Source organism: Phaenicophaeus curvirostris, chromosome 10 (genome assembly GCF_032191515.1).
Source record: "Phaenicophaeus curvirostris isolate KB17595 chromosome 10, BPBGC_Pcur_1.0, whole genome shotgun sequence".
Taxonomy (NCBI): domain Eukaryota; kingdom Metazoa; phylum Chordata; class Aves; order Cuculiformes; family Cuculidae; genus Phaenicophaeus; species Phaenicophaeus curvirostris.
The window spans coordinates 25,116,505-25,132,627 of NC_091401.1; the positions used below are offsets into that span (position 1 = coordinate 25,116,505).

Here is a 16,123-nt window from a genome sequence, read left to right on the forward strand (position 1 = left end):
GTCCCTGCACCTCTGCTCACTCCATTGCCCAACACCAGCACATCCAGCAGCACAAGGGATGCCAAAGGGGACAGAGAGCAAGCAGCCACCCAGCAACATCCCCTGTGCAACCAGTGACCTTGTCCTTTTGCACAAGCACACAAAACGAAGATGTTGCGATAGGATGAAACACAAAGCAAGCAACGCATGACATCAAGTCCAACTCAGCAAGCCCAGGCAGCACACAGGGAGGGCTGAGCACACCAGTCCTTCTGGTCTTGACCAGGAGAGAAATCCCAGAGCAGTCCCAGCAGTTTATAGGGGTTTGAGCTTAGACGACACCACTGAAAGAACACTTAGGTTAGAATTGGATGGATTTTCCTACTACAGAAAACGAGAAACACCATAATTTAGGCACTGCAGGGCAACACAACAAAGAGAGCAACCCTCCCAAATATTCACGTAGTTCCTATTCTCCTACTCCTATTCCTCAATCACACCCACTGAACAACAACATTTTCAACTCATAGATTCTCATTTAACCACTCGATATATCTGTTCAACAGCCGGTGCCCTACAGCTAAGTTGAATGGCGAGGAGATAAATGACATGGCCCCATGAAAGGTGTCCTTGGCGTGATCGTGGGTGACAGGGACGCCTGCTGCCCGGAGGCGCGCGGCGTACATGAATCCATCATCCCGTAAGACGTCGTGCTCACAAGTGAGGATGTAGGTGAGGGGCAGCTCCCGTAGCTGGGCATCGCTCGCCAGCAGTGGGGCTGCCCTCACATCCAGAAACCCCGGGTACTTCTGTGCAAGCTCGGAGCTCCCGTAGGTAGGAGTGGTGTAAACGTGATCTTTCTTCAGCTCTTCAGGCAGCAAATTGCTCCAGTTTACAAACTGAAATAAGTGGCTTGCTTCAACTGGGACATGCTTGTTGGAGGCTATCGCTTCCACGAGGGATGGATCCGAAGTGAAATATTCACTCAAAAACCTGACCATAAACGACTTAAGCAAAACGGGCTTGTTTGCGTTGTCTTGGTAAGATGGCAAATTCAGGTCAAGTGTTTGAAGAACAGGGTAAATCAAAGCTTGGGCTTTGAGCTTAGTTTTGACTTCTGAGTCCTGTAACAGCTGCAGAAGAATATAGAAATCATGACAAAAGTAATTTGAAAAAAGCATTGGTTCTCTCACAGTGACAGATGAGCTTAAAAGTAAGGAATTTACACCCATTACAACATAAGCAAAGTATGACTATCTAAAAGCCCAGAACCGAAATTTTAAAGAAATTCTAAATTCATAGACAGAGCACCTAAACCAGCATATTGTATAAAAAAAATCTCCAACATCAACATGAGAAATAAAATGAAGTTTACATTAGAAGGACAACAATATTTAGGAAATATTCTTTTTGAAGCATTGGGAAAGCAGAAATGCCTCAAAGTCTTAAGTAGTAGCAAACGCTTTTCCATAATTATAGAAAGTTTCTACTCCGTAAAGATTGCAGGTTTCTAAGGCGCCTTTGATCACTTCATACACAAGTTTTTTATCCATTTGCTGGGTTTTTTAAATCTAGAGATGTTAGAACTCAAACAACTAGGATTCTGTGCATTTTAGACGTGTGATAAATAAAGCGTAATGAGTTGAGTACTGACATTTCTTATATGTCACCCTTTACCCTCTTCACTAATAAATTTCCACCTTCTCCCTCATCTTCTGCTTCCTGTGTTCACAGCAAATTCACAACCTTTCCAAGTGAGATTCATTACAATCCAAATAACTTCTCAAGAGAGCAACAACATTGCGCTGACTTCATTTAATAAACCTTAGTGAGAAGTACAAAAGGCACCAAAATCTGTGTGATCAAAGGACATTGGAACATCCAGTCACTTTTTCATTCTGCTATTTACATCTGAGTTGAATTGCTAAAATTCTGTTTTCAAAGAGCATACCTAAACCAATCAAAATGTACTTAAGGACAGTGATATATGCCCTATTTATAAGGCAGAGAGCCTCTTTTGTAGGGTATAGAGGTTGGGAAGACATCAAAGTAGCTTTGATGCTATTAGATGACTCAAGTAAACTGCTGGAAACTCAGAGCCTCCACGAATCATGTTGACGAAATGACAAAAAAGATATATTATTTTATATATATATAAAAAAATTTTGAACTAAGAAACTAGATTTTTCTTTTCCTTACCTGTTGTGCCACAGCTGCAGCTAAGTTGCCTCCTGCACTGTCTCCTGCAACACAGACTCGATCTGGGTCCACCCTGTACTTGGAGAGGACGCTGCTCTGGAGGAAGAACTTCGTTACTGAATACACATCTTCAAACTGAACAGGAAAACGGTATTTAGGTGCCAACCTGTAACTGTTAGAGGCAAGTAGAAATGTGTTACTTCCTGCAATTAATAAAGAGAAAGGCTTGCTAACTTCTACCCTAGATAGCGAGCAATCATTCTTTCCTGTGGACGGAGAAGCGGGAACTGTCTATCCTGGAGGATCATATATTTTATGACCCACTCAACATCATAAAGCAATATCCAAAATAACCACCAGCCACAATTTACCACCACAACCTTGACAGCTTTTGTTTACAAATACTTGAAGGCAGCAGGAAAGCGCGCAATCAGAAAAAAGATACTGCAAATTAGAGCAGTTGAAATGGAAATGGCCTCAAACTCCGCCAGGGGAGATTTAGGCTGGACATTAGGAAAAAATTTTTCACAGAAAGGGTCATTGGGCACTGGCAGAGGCTGCCCAGGGAGGGGGTTGAGTCACCTTCCCTGGAGGGCTTTAAGGCACGGGTGGACGAGGTGCTGAGGGACATGGTTTAGAGATTGGTGGGAATGGTTGGACTCAATGATCTGATGGGTCTCTTCCAACCTGGTGTTCTATGAATTTATTCCAAACCCTCATCCCATCTGCAAGGAGAATCTCTCTTACTTGACTGACACCACGACAGCATTTAACCTGTCTGAAGTCCACCTTGACAGAAGGTCGTAGGATCTCAAGGCTGAAATGAAATCAGTCACTTAAAATACGCTCCAGTCCATTCGAGAACTGACACATATAACAGCACATTGATCGTGGCAGAAGCTTTCAGGTGACTTATGCAAACCCTCCACCTGATTTTAACCAGTGAAATACCAGTTCCCTGACTCTGTGTGGCCAGTCCCATAAAATAAAGGGCAGTGCTTAACACAGGCCATTGAGATCACCACACGGTCCCCAACACTGGCAAAAAAAGGGCTTACCTGCATCTCCTATGCACCATCCTCCACCGTGAAAGAAGATCACGGCCCTTCTCAGCCCATCAGACACCTTTTTGGGCAGGTACAGTCGGACAGCAACACCGTTGAACTCTGTGTCTGTCACAGTGACGTTTTCATCGGACGTAGGTGCAACACAATCCATACAGGCAAACAGATTGAAAGCGTCCATATAGTGCATCAGACCCAGTTGTTCAGCAGCCCCAGCCTAGAGCCAAAGACAAGGAAAACCATATTTTAAATGCAGTCTCAGTTAACTCTCAAGAGATTAGATTTCCAGAAAGCCATTTGATACTCTGGAGAAGTATTTAAAACAGTCTCCTTTGAAATTCACCTGTTAAACACTTACTGTGGATTCTATGGTTCTTCGATTACTGTTCTAAGATGCTAAATAAAATTAAAATTAAATAAAATTAATAAAATGAAAACAAACCCCACAAACCCTAGCAAGTAAACCTGTAGGTGAAATGTAAACTCCAAAGATTAATATTTGGCAGCCTTAGCTCCCCAACATTGTGACAATTTACACAGACTAACACATTTTGGAACCCCTCTCGCTGGCAGGGGAACTTAAACCTTGAACATAAACCTATTTTAAAAATCAGGTTAGCTTTCATTACACTGAGTCTTTGTTCCACAAGAGTGAACCCAAGTGGAAACATTCTGCAAGTATTTGCTAGAAAATTCTGCTTGAAATACTCTTTTGTTGTATTTTTTTTAAATCATATTTAAACAAACTATTTAATCATCTTCTGCATACAACCTGCTTTCTCAGAAATTAGAAGAAAAGAGAACGTAGCTAGGGCCTTACTGACAATATTTGATAGCGATCACCACCCTGTTTAAGGGCCACCACTCTGAAGGCTTGGACCAAGCTCCACCAGGGGAGGTTTAGGCTGGACATGAGGAAAAAATTTGTCACAGAAAGGGTCATTGGTCCCTGGCAGAGGCTGCCCAGGGAGGGGGTTGAGTCCTCATCCCTGGAGGTGTTTAAGGGACAGGTGGACGAGGTGCTGAGGGACATGGTTTAGTGTTTGATAGGAATGGTTGGACTCGATGATCCGGTGGGTCTCTTCCAACCTGGTGATTCTATGATTCTATGAAGCGATGCTGGGAGCTCTGCCAAACTCTGCGATGGGGAATTGAGAAGATGACAAACGGGCAGCAACCACACACTGTGCAGAAAGAAAACCCAGATCCCTGTCCTAACCTCAATGAAGACAAATACATCCACAAGCCAAAACTGCTTATTTTTATCCACAGTGATTACCCAGTTTACATAATTATTTCTCAGCTGTTTTATTTTCCCTGAGGATTAGCATCTTGAAAAAATAAATATATAGGTCAAAGCGAGTCCTTCTGTAATTCCACTGAGCTTGTGAAACTCCCTCAAGCTGGGAGGAATTCCCTCCGCATCAGGACTGAGGCTTTTCAATGCTCTCAGGGGTGGCTTTTCCACAAGCAGAGGTTTGACATTGTGGAAAACCACTGGTCTGCTGCCTGTGGTTTCTGGATCATTATCATGCAAAACCACAAGGAAATCATACCCTCATCTGAAAAGTCTTACTGTCTCCAGTCTGAGATTACACAGAATGCTTTCAGTTGGAAAAGACCTTGAAGATAGAGTCCAACCATCAATCCAGCCCTGCTAAGGCCACCACTAGACCACGTCCCCAAGTGTGACAGCTACTCATCTTTTAAACACCACCAGGGATGGGGACTCAACCACCTCCCTGGGCAGCCAATGCTTGACAAGTTATGAGGATAAGAGGAAAACCCTCCACTTTAGATTTTTAATTCCTTGTGCTTTGGAAAGCGTTTTCCCCAGTTGCTTTCACCAGAAGGGGGACATGGCAGGAAAGACAATAAACCCCCAAACTTGTTTATGAGGAAGGGAGCCCCAGATGCTCTCAACACCACTTTTAGCAGCTTGTTTATCTGAATGGGTGATAGTTCAGATGGAGGCACCCCTCCCAACGCAGCTTCCCTTCAGCTGAGCACAACCACAGTCTGTTTATCAGCAAGGCTGTAAAGCGCTCAAATCCAGATTTCGCTGCTTCCAAGGATCCAGGCCAAGGAAGGAGGAAGCTTTGGGAGGATTTCATGAAACTGCTGCCAGAGAAATGTTCAGCTAGGAAGAAAGATGTTGTATTGTGTTTTATACTTTCTTCATGTGTTTTATGCGCGCACACGGTACTTCCTGAAAATACATGGAGAATTTTGTGCTTAAGGACCACAGATATCAGTCAGTTTGTTCTTCTAGCTAGACAGCATGTAGACTTGAGATGTTATAACATAAACACAGGAATGGAGACATTCCCAGCAATAAGATGGGTACAAATGGACCCTCCAATACACCTTGGGCTGGGCACATCAGCAAAACCAAGCATGGCTCGATCCCCCCAGGCTAACCCCGGGCAAGGTCTAACCACGAGCCTCCAAGCAGCCTCTAGAACTCCTCTGCAGACTGTCTTGCCAACTCATCTGAAAAATCATGAGAGGTTGCTCCCATGACTTCTCAAAATCATGCCCACTCTGTTTTGACTTACGTACCACAAAAGGCAAAATCCAAAACTCTCACACTTCTGAGCAAACAGCCTGAGTGTTTATGCCTGCAGCAGACAAGCCTTGCAGCAACATCCCTCGAGCAAAACCAGAAACCTCTGCCCTAGCTCCTTAGACCCTCCTTTCAACATATTTGATGGTGAAGAAAAAAGCAGTCTCAAAACATTTGTCGCCACCCAGAAAGATGTCTGCAATACTCCGCTCCCCTCCTCCCCTCAACCTTTCATCCTTGACCTTGTTTTTAGATTTCAGTAGCACTGCAACAGCCACCAGTATATTTTAAGTACAGACTGGATTCAAAACAGATCCCAGTTTAATGTACTTACGAGGTGGGTGCTGCACCACCCCTATTTATGCATCACGTGCAGCCTCACAGATTATTTACATATGTTCGAAATGGCTGTATAACATGACTGAAGTGAAGCAGAAGTTGGAGATGTAAAATATATATATAAATAACATAGAAATACATCAAGACAGTGTTGTCAGTAAGTATTGTCACATAACTGCAGACAGGGTGAAATACCACTGCCTTTCCAGACTGCGACATATGGTTCTGTGTTGCTTATCTAGATACCATTTTTTTGATAGGCAAGATTAGAGAGGTATTAGAAATTAGGCTCTCTCTCTATTTTTTTTTTCTGTGCTCTAGCATTATCTATAATTAGCTTTATGTAGTCTTTAGGCTCATTCTGCTGGTAAAGCCCCAAGAAACCGTAACAATTGATACTTTAAGAAGCATTCTAGTTTCCCTTTCTCTGACACCCAATACAATCCTTCCAGGTAAGCTCAATGTACAGGTTCCAAGAAAAAAGGAAAAAATCAAGGAGCAGAGCTTCAGCTGCAAAAGATCACAAAGCAAAATAAACTTGTTTTCCCTTACCTATCTGTAATAACACTGCATATCACATTTCCAGTTACTCTGAATGCCTATATTTCAAGGCTGTGCAATTATATCTTCTCTATGTTTAATAGTCATAACTACAGTAAGTTTAATGCATAGTTTCAGATACTTACTGTCCTTCACTTTACATATTACCGTACACCTACTATATATGACATGGATATGCTGCTGTGTCATATATCTGTGCGAGAACATCCTCTTCTCCATCGCTGCCCCGACCGCAGCCCCACACCGAGCCCAGTAACAAGCTCACCAGGTGCCCAAAGGTCCTCATGTTCGCCGAGATGAGCATCACTTTCCAGGGCTCCGAAATGTCCTCAGGCAGGGGGACGTAGATGTAGTAAGCAAGGAGGGCAGAGGCGAGGAAGAGGCAGAGTAACTTGGATCCCATGTCTACAGGCACATCGGACTGACCGGATTAAGCACTCTCACTGACTCTTAACAGCTACAAACCAGCACACGCCCATAGGGCAAAATTAATCCCCTGTTTTGTTTGGGTCCTGGCCAGAAGGCGATTGCTCATCGGATCACCCGGGGCAGAGGTTATGCTCTGCCATGCAGCTCCCAAGAAAACATGTTTCTTCAGCAAGGCATTCAGCCACTCCGAGACGACCAAACCAGCACTTCAACCCCAGATTAAATATCAAGACTCTTACACCTCACGCCCTCTTTCCTGCATTTGGCAACAGAAGCCACAAGAAAGGCTCATGTTGAAGGAGGCAGCTGAAAATTAAGGAACAAAATGTGGCATGTAAACCAGGGGCTGCTGCAAGGTAGCACTCCGACAAGAGAAGACGTATTGAATATTCCAGAGCCCAGCTTACAGAGATACCCCACAAGACCAGAGTACAGCAACATGTAACCCACTGTGGTTTCTCAGGTGATAACAAGCACCTCCTGCTTTGGCAAAGCGCACCCTTGTGTACTAATGCATCAAACCTGTTGCGCAATAATAGGCTTGGCAGAAAAAATAGTCTTTGACAGGACTTCTGGTTAATATTTGAAAGATCAGATTCCATTTGCACTGTTCTTGGGATTAAGAGATTTCCATGCACCTCTCGGAGGCAACCACTTATGCACAGGGTGGACTCCAAAACAGGTAATAACTCCACTAAGGAAACACTTCAAGCACAGGCACGTACGTGGAACGAGGGGTAAAAAGAACAGCTGCAGCACTATGAGTCCTGCTTTAGAGATAAACTAAAACGACAAAAATTGCAATTGAGATTTGAGTTATTTCTTTTGATGAAGTTCTACCAAGTGCAAAGAAGCACTGCCACTTATTCTCTCATAGTCAGCAGGCTTCAGGGTTGGAGCACCCTTTGGAGGACCAGAGAGAATCACAGAAGACTTAAAGACAGGCTGCCCAGGGAGGGGGTTGCGTCTCCTTCCCTGGAGGGGTTTAAGGGATGAGGTGCTGAGGGACATGGTTTAGTGATGGATGGGAGTGGTTGGACTCGATCTGGTGGGTCTCTTCCAACCTGGTGATTCTATGATTCTCAAGGTGAACTGTCACCAGCCCAAACACAGAGAAGGAGGCAGCTTTAGTCAATCTATCAAACATTCTCTTTTCTTAAATCCTAGGCATCTCCAAAATACTAAGATGTTCTAAAACTCCAGCCGTGCTACGCTTTCCCAGCCTGGGACGAGTCACCCAGCTCTCCTTTTTCAGTCCTTCTGCAGCACAACAGCCTGGTCAAAGCCCAGGGTCCCCGAAAACCCCCATCTTCCCTTTTTTTACATCTCGGATCACCCATTTCTCAGGGGCTAGCCATGTAGATCATGAGGCAAAACACAGATGAAGGAGTTATCTTTTAGGCAGCAGGGGAATAGAAGGCACAGCCGGGTGAAGAGGATTGAAGGACAAAGCCCTGCCCTCCCTCTGTCCCTCCCCGGGAGCGACACAAACTCTGCGGACAATTTGCTCTGAATGACCATTGCTTGCTGTTTCAGCACTGGCAAACAGCGTGTCAGAAGACATTTCCAGTTCTAGAACTACCACAAAACTAGGCTTGCATTGCACCTAAGGTGCATTTCACCCTCTTCTTCCATATCAACCTCCATCCGAAGCACGGCTGTGCAGTGACAGCACACCCTGCACACTGTCCTTGCCCCCGGGTCACCTTTGGCTTAGGCAAGAGCTCACAGTGTTTAGCTTTCAGACACCAGCATCTCCTAATCTCCTGGCAAAGCCAGCCCTCCTGCCCTCCAGTGAACCACCACGGCTACCTACCCTAATTCACAGCAATACTAGATAAAGAGAAACAAAAATTGAATTTGGCATTTCCCCAAGGCATCGACTTCCATGTGGAAGAGCCCACATCGCGCCAATTTTATCAGAGCTCTTTCAGCGAAAGGGACCAGTTCAGACAGAGCAAGACCCCTTTCAAACAAGGGGACAGGGTGCCAAATGGAACACGTGAACATTAAATCCAGATCAATTCCCTGCAGCGATTACCCTTCGTGTTCCACCACGAGGTCTGGCTGCCACACTGCTGTTGCTTGTCAAAGCCCTGTGAGAGCACCCACCACTGCTGCTTCGCTCTTCCATCCCGTGCTCTCCATCCCTCTCTGCATGCTAAAGCGAACAACCAAAACCATTTGGTACACCAAACCAACTCCACACAGATAAAAAGCTCAAGCAAATTCTAATTCAAAGCTAAAACCCAACAGCTGAAACCAAAAAGGCAGTGGCGGGAACCAAAACAACACTTCAGTGACATGCAACAAGTTGTAGACCTCATCGCTCTCTCCAACTACCTGAAAGGAGGTTGTGGAGAGGAGGGAGCTGGGCTCTTCTCCCAAGGGACAGGGGACAGGACGAGAGGGAATGGCCTCAAGCTCTGCCAGAGGAGGGTCAGGCTGGACATTAGGAACAAAATTTTCACAGAAAGGGTCATTGGGCACTGGCAGAGGCTGCTCAGGGAGGGGGTTGAGTCCCCTTCCCTGGAGGTGTTTAAGGGACGGGTGGATGAGGTGCTGAGGGTCATGGGTTAGTGATTGATGGGAATGGTTGGACTCGATGATCCAGTGGGTCTCTTCCAACCTGGTGATTCTATGATAGGCTCAACGTACCCATCAGGGATGTTGTTGCAGCACAACAACACAAGAGTGATGACCCAAGCACAAACACACTCACTCACAAAATGAAACCTCTCACTCAAGGGTACCCAGAAAAAAGAATTGCTTACTCAAAGAGGCAAGGGCTCACTCAAGGATATATTCAGAAGAAAATTACTTACGGAAAGGAGGGTGAGGACACTCAGTCATGGGATTTTTCCTTGAGTGGTGTCACAATCCCAAGGAGAGGCTTTTTCCAGTCAGAGACATGCTGGTCCAAGGAGACCCACTCAAAAGTGGTCTCCAGCAGAGCGTGTGTGCATGTATGGTGGGATCTGAACTGTGGTCACGTATTAGCTGTGGTCCAGTGACTCTTCTGGGTCAAGGCGCCCCATCAGCTGGGGACCCTGCCTGCTGGTCAGGGGTCCCAGCATCCTTATTCCCACCATCAGGGGAGCAGATAGCGTGCCACAAAAATAACACTCCAGTGGATGCTATGTCAAAAGCTTTAGCCTTTATGGGGGCTGGAAGCTGCTCCTGCCATGCAAACCTTATTTTGTTGTTGTTCTTCTTGCATATAGATTACCAAAGAGAGTCACACAGCACGCCCTCCTTCCTATTTCTGCATTTTCGTATCTTCCAAGCTACTCACGTTTCAGAAAATAAGGAAAGAAATAATTTAAGGCAAACTTAAGTGAACTGAAGTCAGGGTTAAAACTGCAATGGAAAGAGCAGCGGTTGAGCACAGACTAGCTCAGAGGCAGCATGTCCTGCAGGTGTGTGCATGCCCTGCACTCAGATCTACGTGACACAGCATCACAGCTGGGATTATCCTTCCCTGCATATTGCACAGCTGTGGAAAGACTTGTATGATCTAGCTCAAACATTGACCTACTACCTCAATAAGTTAGCCCTGCTAAAAATAAGTATTATGACATCGGATTTTTTTTTTTTTCAAGCTGTGGTTTGGAAGGAAGAAATATGTGGGTTTATAACTTACATCTGTTCATCACAGCAATACTTCTTCACCTCTTTCACTCCTATTGCATTTCTACTTACTGCACTCTCACAGTATCTCCGTCAAAGAATCAAGCAGGTCAACCAAATCCTGCTCAAACAAACCCCTAGGAAGTGTTTGTTTTAGGAAAACACGTCAGGAAAGAAACCTCATCAAAGCAGAAAGTATTTGCAAGGCTGTCCAGCAAGAAAATCTTCTCTAGCCTAAAAGGGAAATAATTGAGCATAACCTGGTTATGACTCAGCCGTTAATAGACTCCAAAATAAGATCTAAACAAACAATTATGCAAAGGCTGTAGTACAATGCTTTTATCCACATTTAAGCTTGCTGTTGTAAAATTTGTTGTATTTCTTGGGGGGAGTGTGTCACCAGTGTGGTGCTGGCTGGATCAGGCTGTTCTCCTGGTGGTGACCACACCACCAGGCTGCCAGAGAGATTAATTTGATCCCATGATGACCATGGTGATTTCGTATATCCACAATGCGAACAGCCACATCTTCATTGGGGTAAGGAGTAACAGCTTACCAACATAAAACCAAGGGCTGGATGAGCACGCGGTCTCTGTATGTGAGCAAATTCATCACGCTCCAGTTCCCCACCTCCATGGCAGGGGGTCAGGGGATGCCACCACCACACACCTGCCAGGAACAGGCACCTTGGGCTGGGGGCAGCCAGCCTCCACTGCACCCAGGCAGGGCTCCAGGGGTTAAAGAGGTGCAGATGTTTAAAGGCTTTGAGGGAAAAATAGCTGCAGCCTCAGGGACTGGTGGGCAATAAGGAGGCAAGGCAGGAACTTGTCCCGATCATGTTATCTAGTGAAGTCACGCCTCACCCCTGAAGGGATTGAAGGCCATGTTGGATGGGACTTTGAGCGACCTGATCCAGTGGGAGGTGTCCTTGCTGCAGGGGGGTTGGGACTGGATGGCTTTTAAGGTCCCTTCTAACCTGAATGATTCCATTTCCAACCTGGTTATTCTATGATTCAGCAGGAGGTGGCTGAATGTCCCAGGTATCTCTTCTAACCACTGTGGGCACTTGTGGCCATAGTCATTGTACCAGGACAAAAGGAAAGGCAGAAATGCTCTAGTTAGTTATGATATATCCCAAAGTGATTTTTTTTTTTCTGTAACACAATATTTCAGGCAATAAACTGAAAAGCCATGGGGAGGCAGTCCAGGACTGCAGGAGTTTTCCTTTCCACCAAATGACAGTACCATCTGGTGAGAAATACTGGTTCTGGAAGTCCTCATCCCTCAGCAGGGCAAGAACTAACTGTGACTGTCACCCAGAGGCTCCAAAAAGGAGAGAGAAAGGACACAAAGCAATAGCGGAGCTAGCAAGCACCGTCCATGTCTGCCTTCAGGGAAACAAGTCATAACCTTGTAGAGAAAAGCAAGAGTTTCCTCTTCTGTCCTTTAATACCAATGATCAACATCCAGTATGATTAGAACAGCGTGGGGCTGAAAATCCTAGAATCGTTTGAGTTGGAAAGGATCTTGAAGATCATCTAGTTGCAGCCCCCGTGCCATGGGACACCTCCTACTGGACCAGGCTGCCCAAGACCCATCCAACCTGGCCTTGAACCCCTCCAGGGATGGGGCAACCCTGAGCAACCTGTGCCAGTGCCTCACCTCTCTCATTGTGAAGAAATTCCTCCTTCTGTCTCATCTAAATCTTCCCCTCTCCAATTTAAAGCCGTCGCCCCTCATCCTATCACTCCAAGCCTTTGCCAACAGTCCCTTCCCCACCTTTCTTGTAGCTGCTTCAAGCACTGGAATGTCACTAAAAGGTCTCCCTGGAGCCTCCTCTTGTCCAGGCTGAACAACCCCAACTCTCTCAGCCTGTCAATAAAATACCCTATGAAAGGCAACAACATCGCGCCCACTGTAATTATGTCTTCATCCAACTCTAACAGGCAACAGCTATTTAGGAACCAGCTTAAAAAGGCAAAACATTAAGGCAAACAGAAGAAAACCCATGCCAAACCTAGAAATATAGTTGTTAACATTACTAATTTAAGAACCAGCTATTTTGTCGTTTATTAAGCCATCTGACCCTCAGTGCTAAACTGCTGCAGTTGGTTCTGCAAACAAACTGAAGTGTTTCAACAGCAAGTTGGTCCAAGTCCCTGGTGGCTCCAATGGCTGCATTCCATACCAACAAGCTAAAGAGCCTCATGGTACCAATATTACTTCTCCCAGTCACTTAAAGGGAATTGCAGAACACAGTAGCTTGACTGCACATACAGACACAGTCTGTCCTGCCAAGGCATCCCGCCAGCTCTGCTGGGAGCATCCCAGCTCCCCTCCAAAACCGCCGTGGAAGGCAGCCAGTGCTGTACGGCTCAAGGACACGTTGCTTTCACTGCCCCCACTCCCTTTCTCCAAAATTAAGAAAACAAAGACAGGGATTTCGCTGTGCTGGAGAGACTCTGATTCTGTTAAGCAGCTAAATCCACAGCGAACAGGACTATCAAGAAAGTGACCATTTATATTTGATCTAGTATTTATTCAAACAAATATGCAGTAGCATCAGGAACTACATTGACAGGGAAATAAGAAATGGAATGAAACTGTTCACAGCTTTCTTGAACCAATATAGACCAGCAAGCTTTGGCCAGTAGGGAAGCACTCAGCAGAGTGGTTTCTCCAGCAGCTTTTCTTCTTGCTGGCTCCTCCTGGAGCAGGGCCAGCCTTTACAAGTTACTCTTCAGCTGTAAGGAACCACTAGAATGTGTTTGCAAACACCCATGCAAATCCCTGTGCTTTTGATTCTGCAAATTAAATGGGGTAGAAATGCCTCTGTCAGAGGCACTGATAGCCCCACAGCTCCTGCAAGCAGCCCACAGGCTTGGGGTGGTTGAGGATTCAGAGCACTGTTTTGAGGGTAATTCACCATCGCAGCTCCTCTGCTTTACATCTCATTCAGGTGAGCATGATGGATACAGGCTGATTTCTGTGCCGGCTTTCCTGTTAGTGTGATGCTGTCTAGCCAGCACAGCTGTGCACAACCTGCTCTGCAAAGCTGTACTCAAGCAGCTGGAACACTACCCTGCTTCATTCTACTGTTCAAAGTTCCTAAAAGCTCTGCCTCAAGTAGGAGCAATGATGCAGGAAGGAGGAGCATGGTTCATTGGTACCTGAGCCTGGCCACATGGACACACCAGTGCTATTTATCATTATAAAAGCACCACACAAACCATCGCTACTCGAGAGGATTGTGAATCATTACCCTTCAGACTCCAGCTACTTTTCCCCACTGCCCACATAAATCCAGCCTGAGTAACTACCTGCTGCCAGGACACCACTCCACACTGATCTGTTTAAATTTGAAATTTAACATTATTCAAAGGAAGCAAGCCACTCTTGGTCAAAAAAATAAAAAGGAAACTAAATATGAGCACTTGTCCAAAATGGTCTTGTTGTGATGGAGCCAGAATTGTCAGAAATTTAATTGGATCGAGGCGTTCCTACCCCCTTGGAATCTGTAACAGTAAAGATGACATATAGCCATGATGCCAAAAGAAAAAGCCTTCAACTCCTTGATTCTGCGTCACATGAGTTACATACAGGAAGATGAATACTTGGAAATACAGCACAAATGGTCTATGATAATAATTCAGTGTTTATATTTTGCAGTGTTTTGTTTCTGAAGTCTAGGCTCAGACTGAACATGTTCCTTTAGCAGCCTGGGCACCCAAGAACAGAGCTGTGTGGAGTTTGATGTCCTCCAGTTCCAGTTAGAGATCCTGATTGCAAAAACTTTCCCCTGAGAGAGGCAGCAGCCAGCCCATTTTCTCTGCTTGGCAGCAGTCAGAACAGAACAAAAGTTAGTTCAATGACTCTTCCCCATAAACCTGATTGGAAGCGAGGAGCATTGCAGTTAAACTGAGGGCAGACTAAAGGCATTCTTGGAGCAGCCTCAACTATCTACAGACCCACGCAGTAGTTACCAGGAATTCAGTATCAAATCCACTTGGGAGTTGAGGGAGGAGATGATACACAAATACCCTTAAATGGATCTCCAGCTTGCACTTCAGTACCCCCTCAATATCTTCATTTGCATCTGCTTTGAATTGATTAACTCCAATCAGAAATGTAAAGCTTCATAGCTCCAAAAATAAGTGACCTTAGAGCACGAACTGCCCAGTCAAATTAAGGGCAACATTGAGGAGTGCTTGCTTGTCTAATATTAAAAAAATATTTTGTATTACACATAAACTAGAAGAAGGCACACGGTCTGTAGTTCAAACTGCAACTTGAATCATAAACAATGATAAATAATAAATAAATAAATAATTAATAATAAAATAATAAATAAAACGGAACATGAAACAAAACATATTGAAAACATCAGTCCTTGAGCTTTGGCTCTGGACATCATCGTTGCCATATTAATGCCGCCTTCTATTATTTCTCATTTTGCTCTCAGAGGAGGGTTTGCAGACAGCAAGAGTGATAACACAAAACTGGCCCCAGCATTTGTCAGTGTTATCCACGTCGTCTTGCCTGGCTGCACCAAATTAATTCACCAAGTACAAAAAAATCTATGAAGTCGTAGAGTCATTAGGTTGGAAAAGACCTTAGAGGTTATCAACTCCAACCATACCTGTCTGCTACTAAGTCATGTCCCCAAGCACTTCATCTACCTGTCTTTTAAACCCCTCCAGGGATGGGGACTCCATCATCTCCCTGGGCAGCCTCTGCCAGTTCCCAAGAGCCCTTTCAGTGAAGAAATTTTTCCTAATGTCCAATATAAACTTCCTCTGATGCAGCTTGAGGCCATTGCCTCACGTCCCACCACCTACTCCCTATTGAAGGTTACAGGGAAGGAATTTTTGTAAAGATAACTTTCTAAGATATCTCTGTACTAGATCTCTCAGTCTAAAAATCATTGCATTACTTGTGCTGAATGAGTAACAGTGCCCTAGGGGGAAGGGTTGACTTTTGGGGGAATATTATAATGCCCTTAGTTGTTTACATGGTGTTAAGAAGTTTACTCAGTACATTTGCTTTGGACTTCAGCTCCCTGCTGCCTGTACATCTGACCCACAGCGACTAGCAAGCTATTCATTAGCTAGAATACTGCTGCTTTCTGAACTACTGATCAAGGACGCTGCACAACAGACTATCTGCAAAGTCATTATGTTAGTTTAATAATTTAGTGAACCTATTGCCCTAAAAAAGCCACAACACAAAGATGGTCCTGAAGGAGAATATACTCAAAGATGGTCCTAAAGGAGAATATACCAACCCCCTGATCACCACAGGAATTCTTTCTGAAGGCTGTGAACGCTTTCCCCGACTGCCTCAGAGGTTTTGGTAG

The 16,123-nt window shown here is 45.0% G+C and overlaps 1 protein-coding gene across 1 annotated transcript; it reads right to left on the reverse strand.

Annotated features, from left to right (window-relative positions):
- Positions 1–212: 212 nt before the first annotated feature.
- On the reverse strand, positions 213–7,620 carry AADAC (arylacetamide deacetylase). The gene is made up of 6 exons (XM_069864412.1): positions 7,583–7,620; positions 6,974–7,113; positions 3,237–3,459; positions 2,926–2,995; positions 2,179–2,350; positions 213–1,112 (listed from the first exon to the last, which is right to left on the reverse strand). The coding sequence occupies exons 2-6, from the start codon at positions 7,109–7,111 to the stop codon at positions 504–506; spliced, it is 1,212 nt and encodes a 403-aa protein (XP_069720513.1). The 5' UTR covers positions 7,112–7,113; positions 7,583–7,620; the 3' UTR covers positions 213–503.
- Positions 7,621–16,123: the final 8,503 nt, after the last annotated feature.

Coding starts and splice junctions, on each gene's coding strand:
- AADAC (XM_069864412.1), bottom strand. CDS start 7,111: ATGGGATCCAAGTTACTCTGCCTCTTCCTCGCCTCTGCCCTCCTTGCT. Junction 2,351..2,925: donor GCTGTCGTGGTGTCAGTCAA/GTAAGAGAGATT, acceptor TGCCTCTAACAG/TTACAGGTTGGCACCTAAAT. Junction 1,113..2,178: donor CTGCAGCTGTGGCACAACAG/GTAAGGAAAAGA, acceptor ATTCTTCTGCAG/CTGTTACAGGACTCAGAAGT.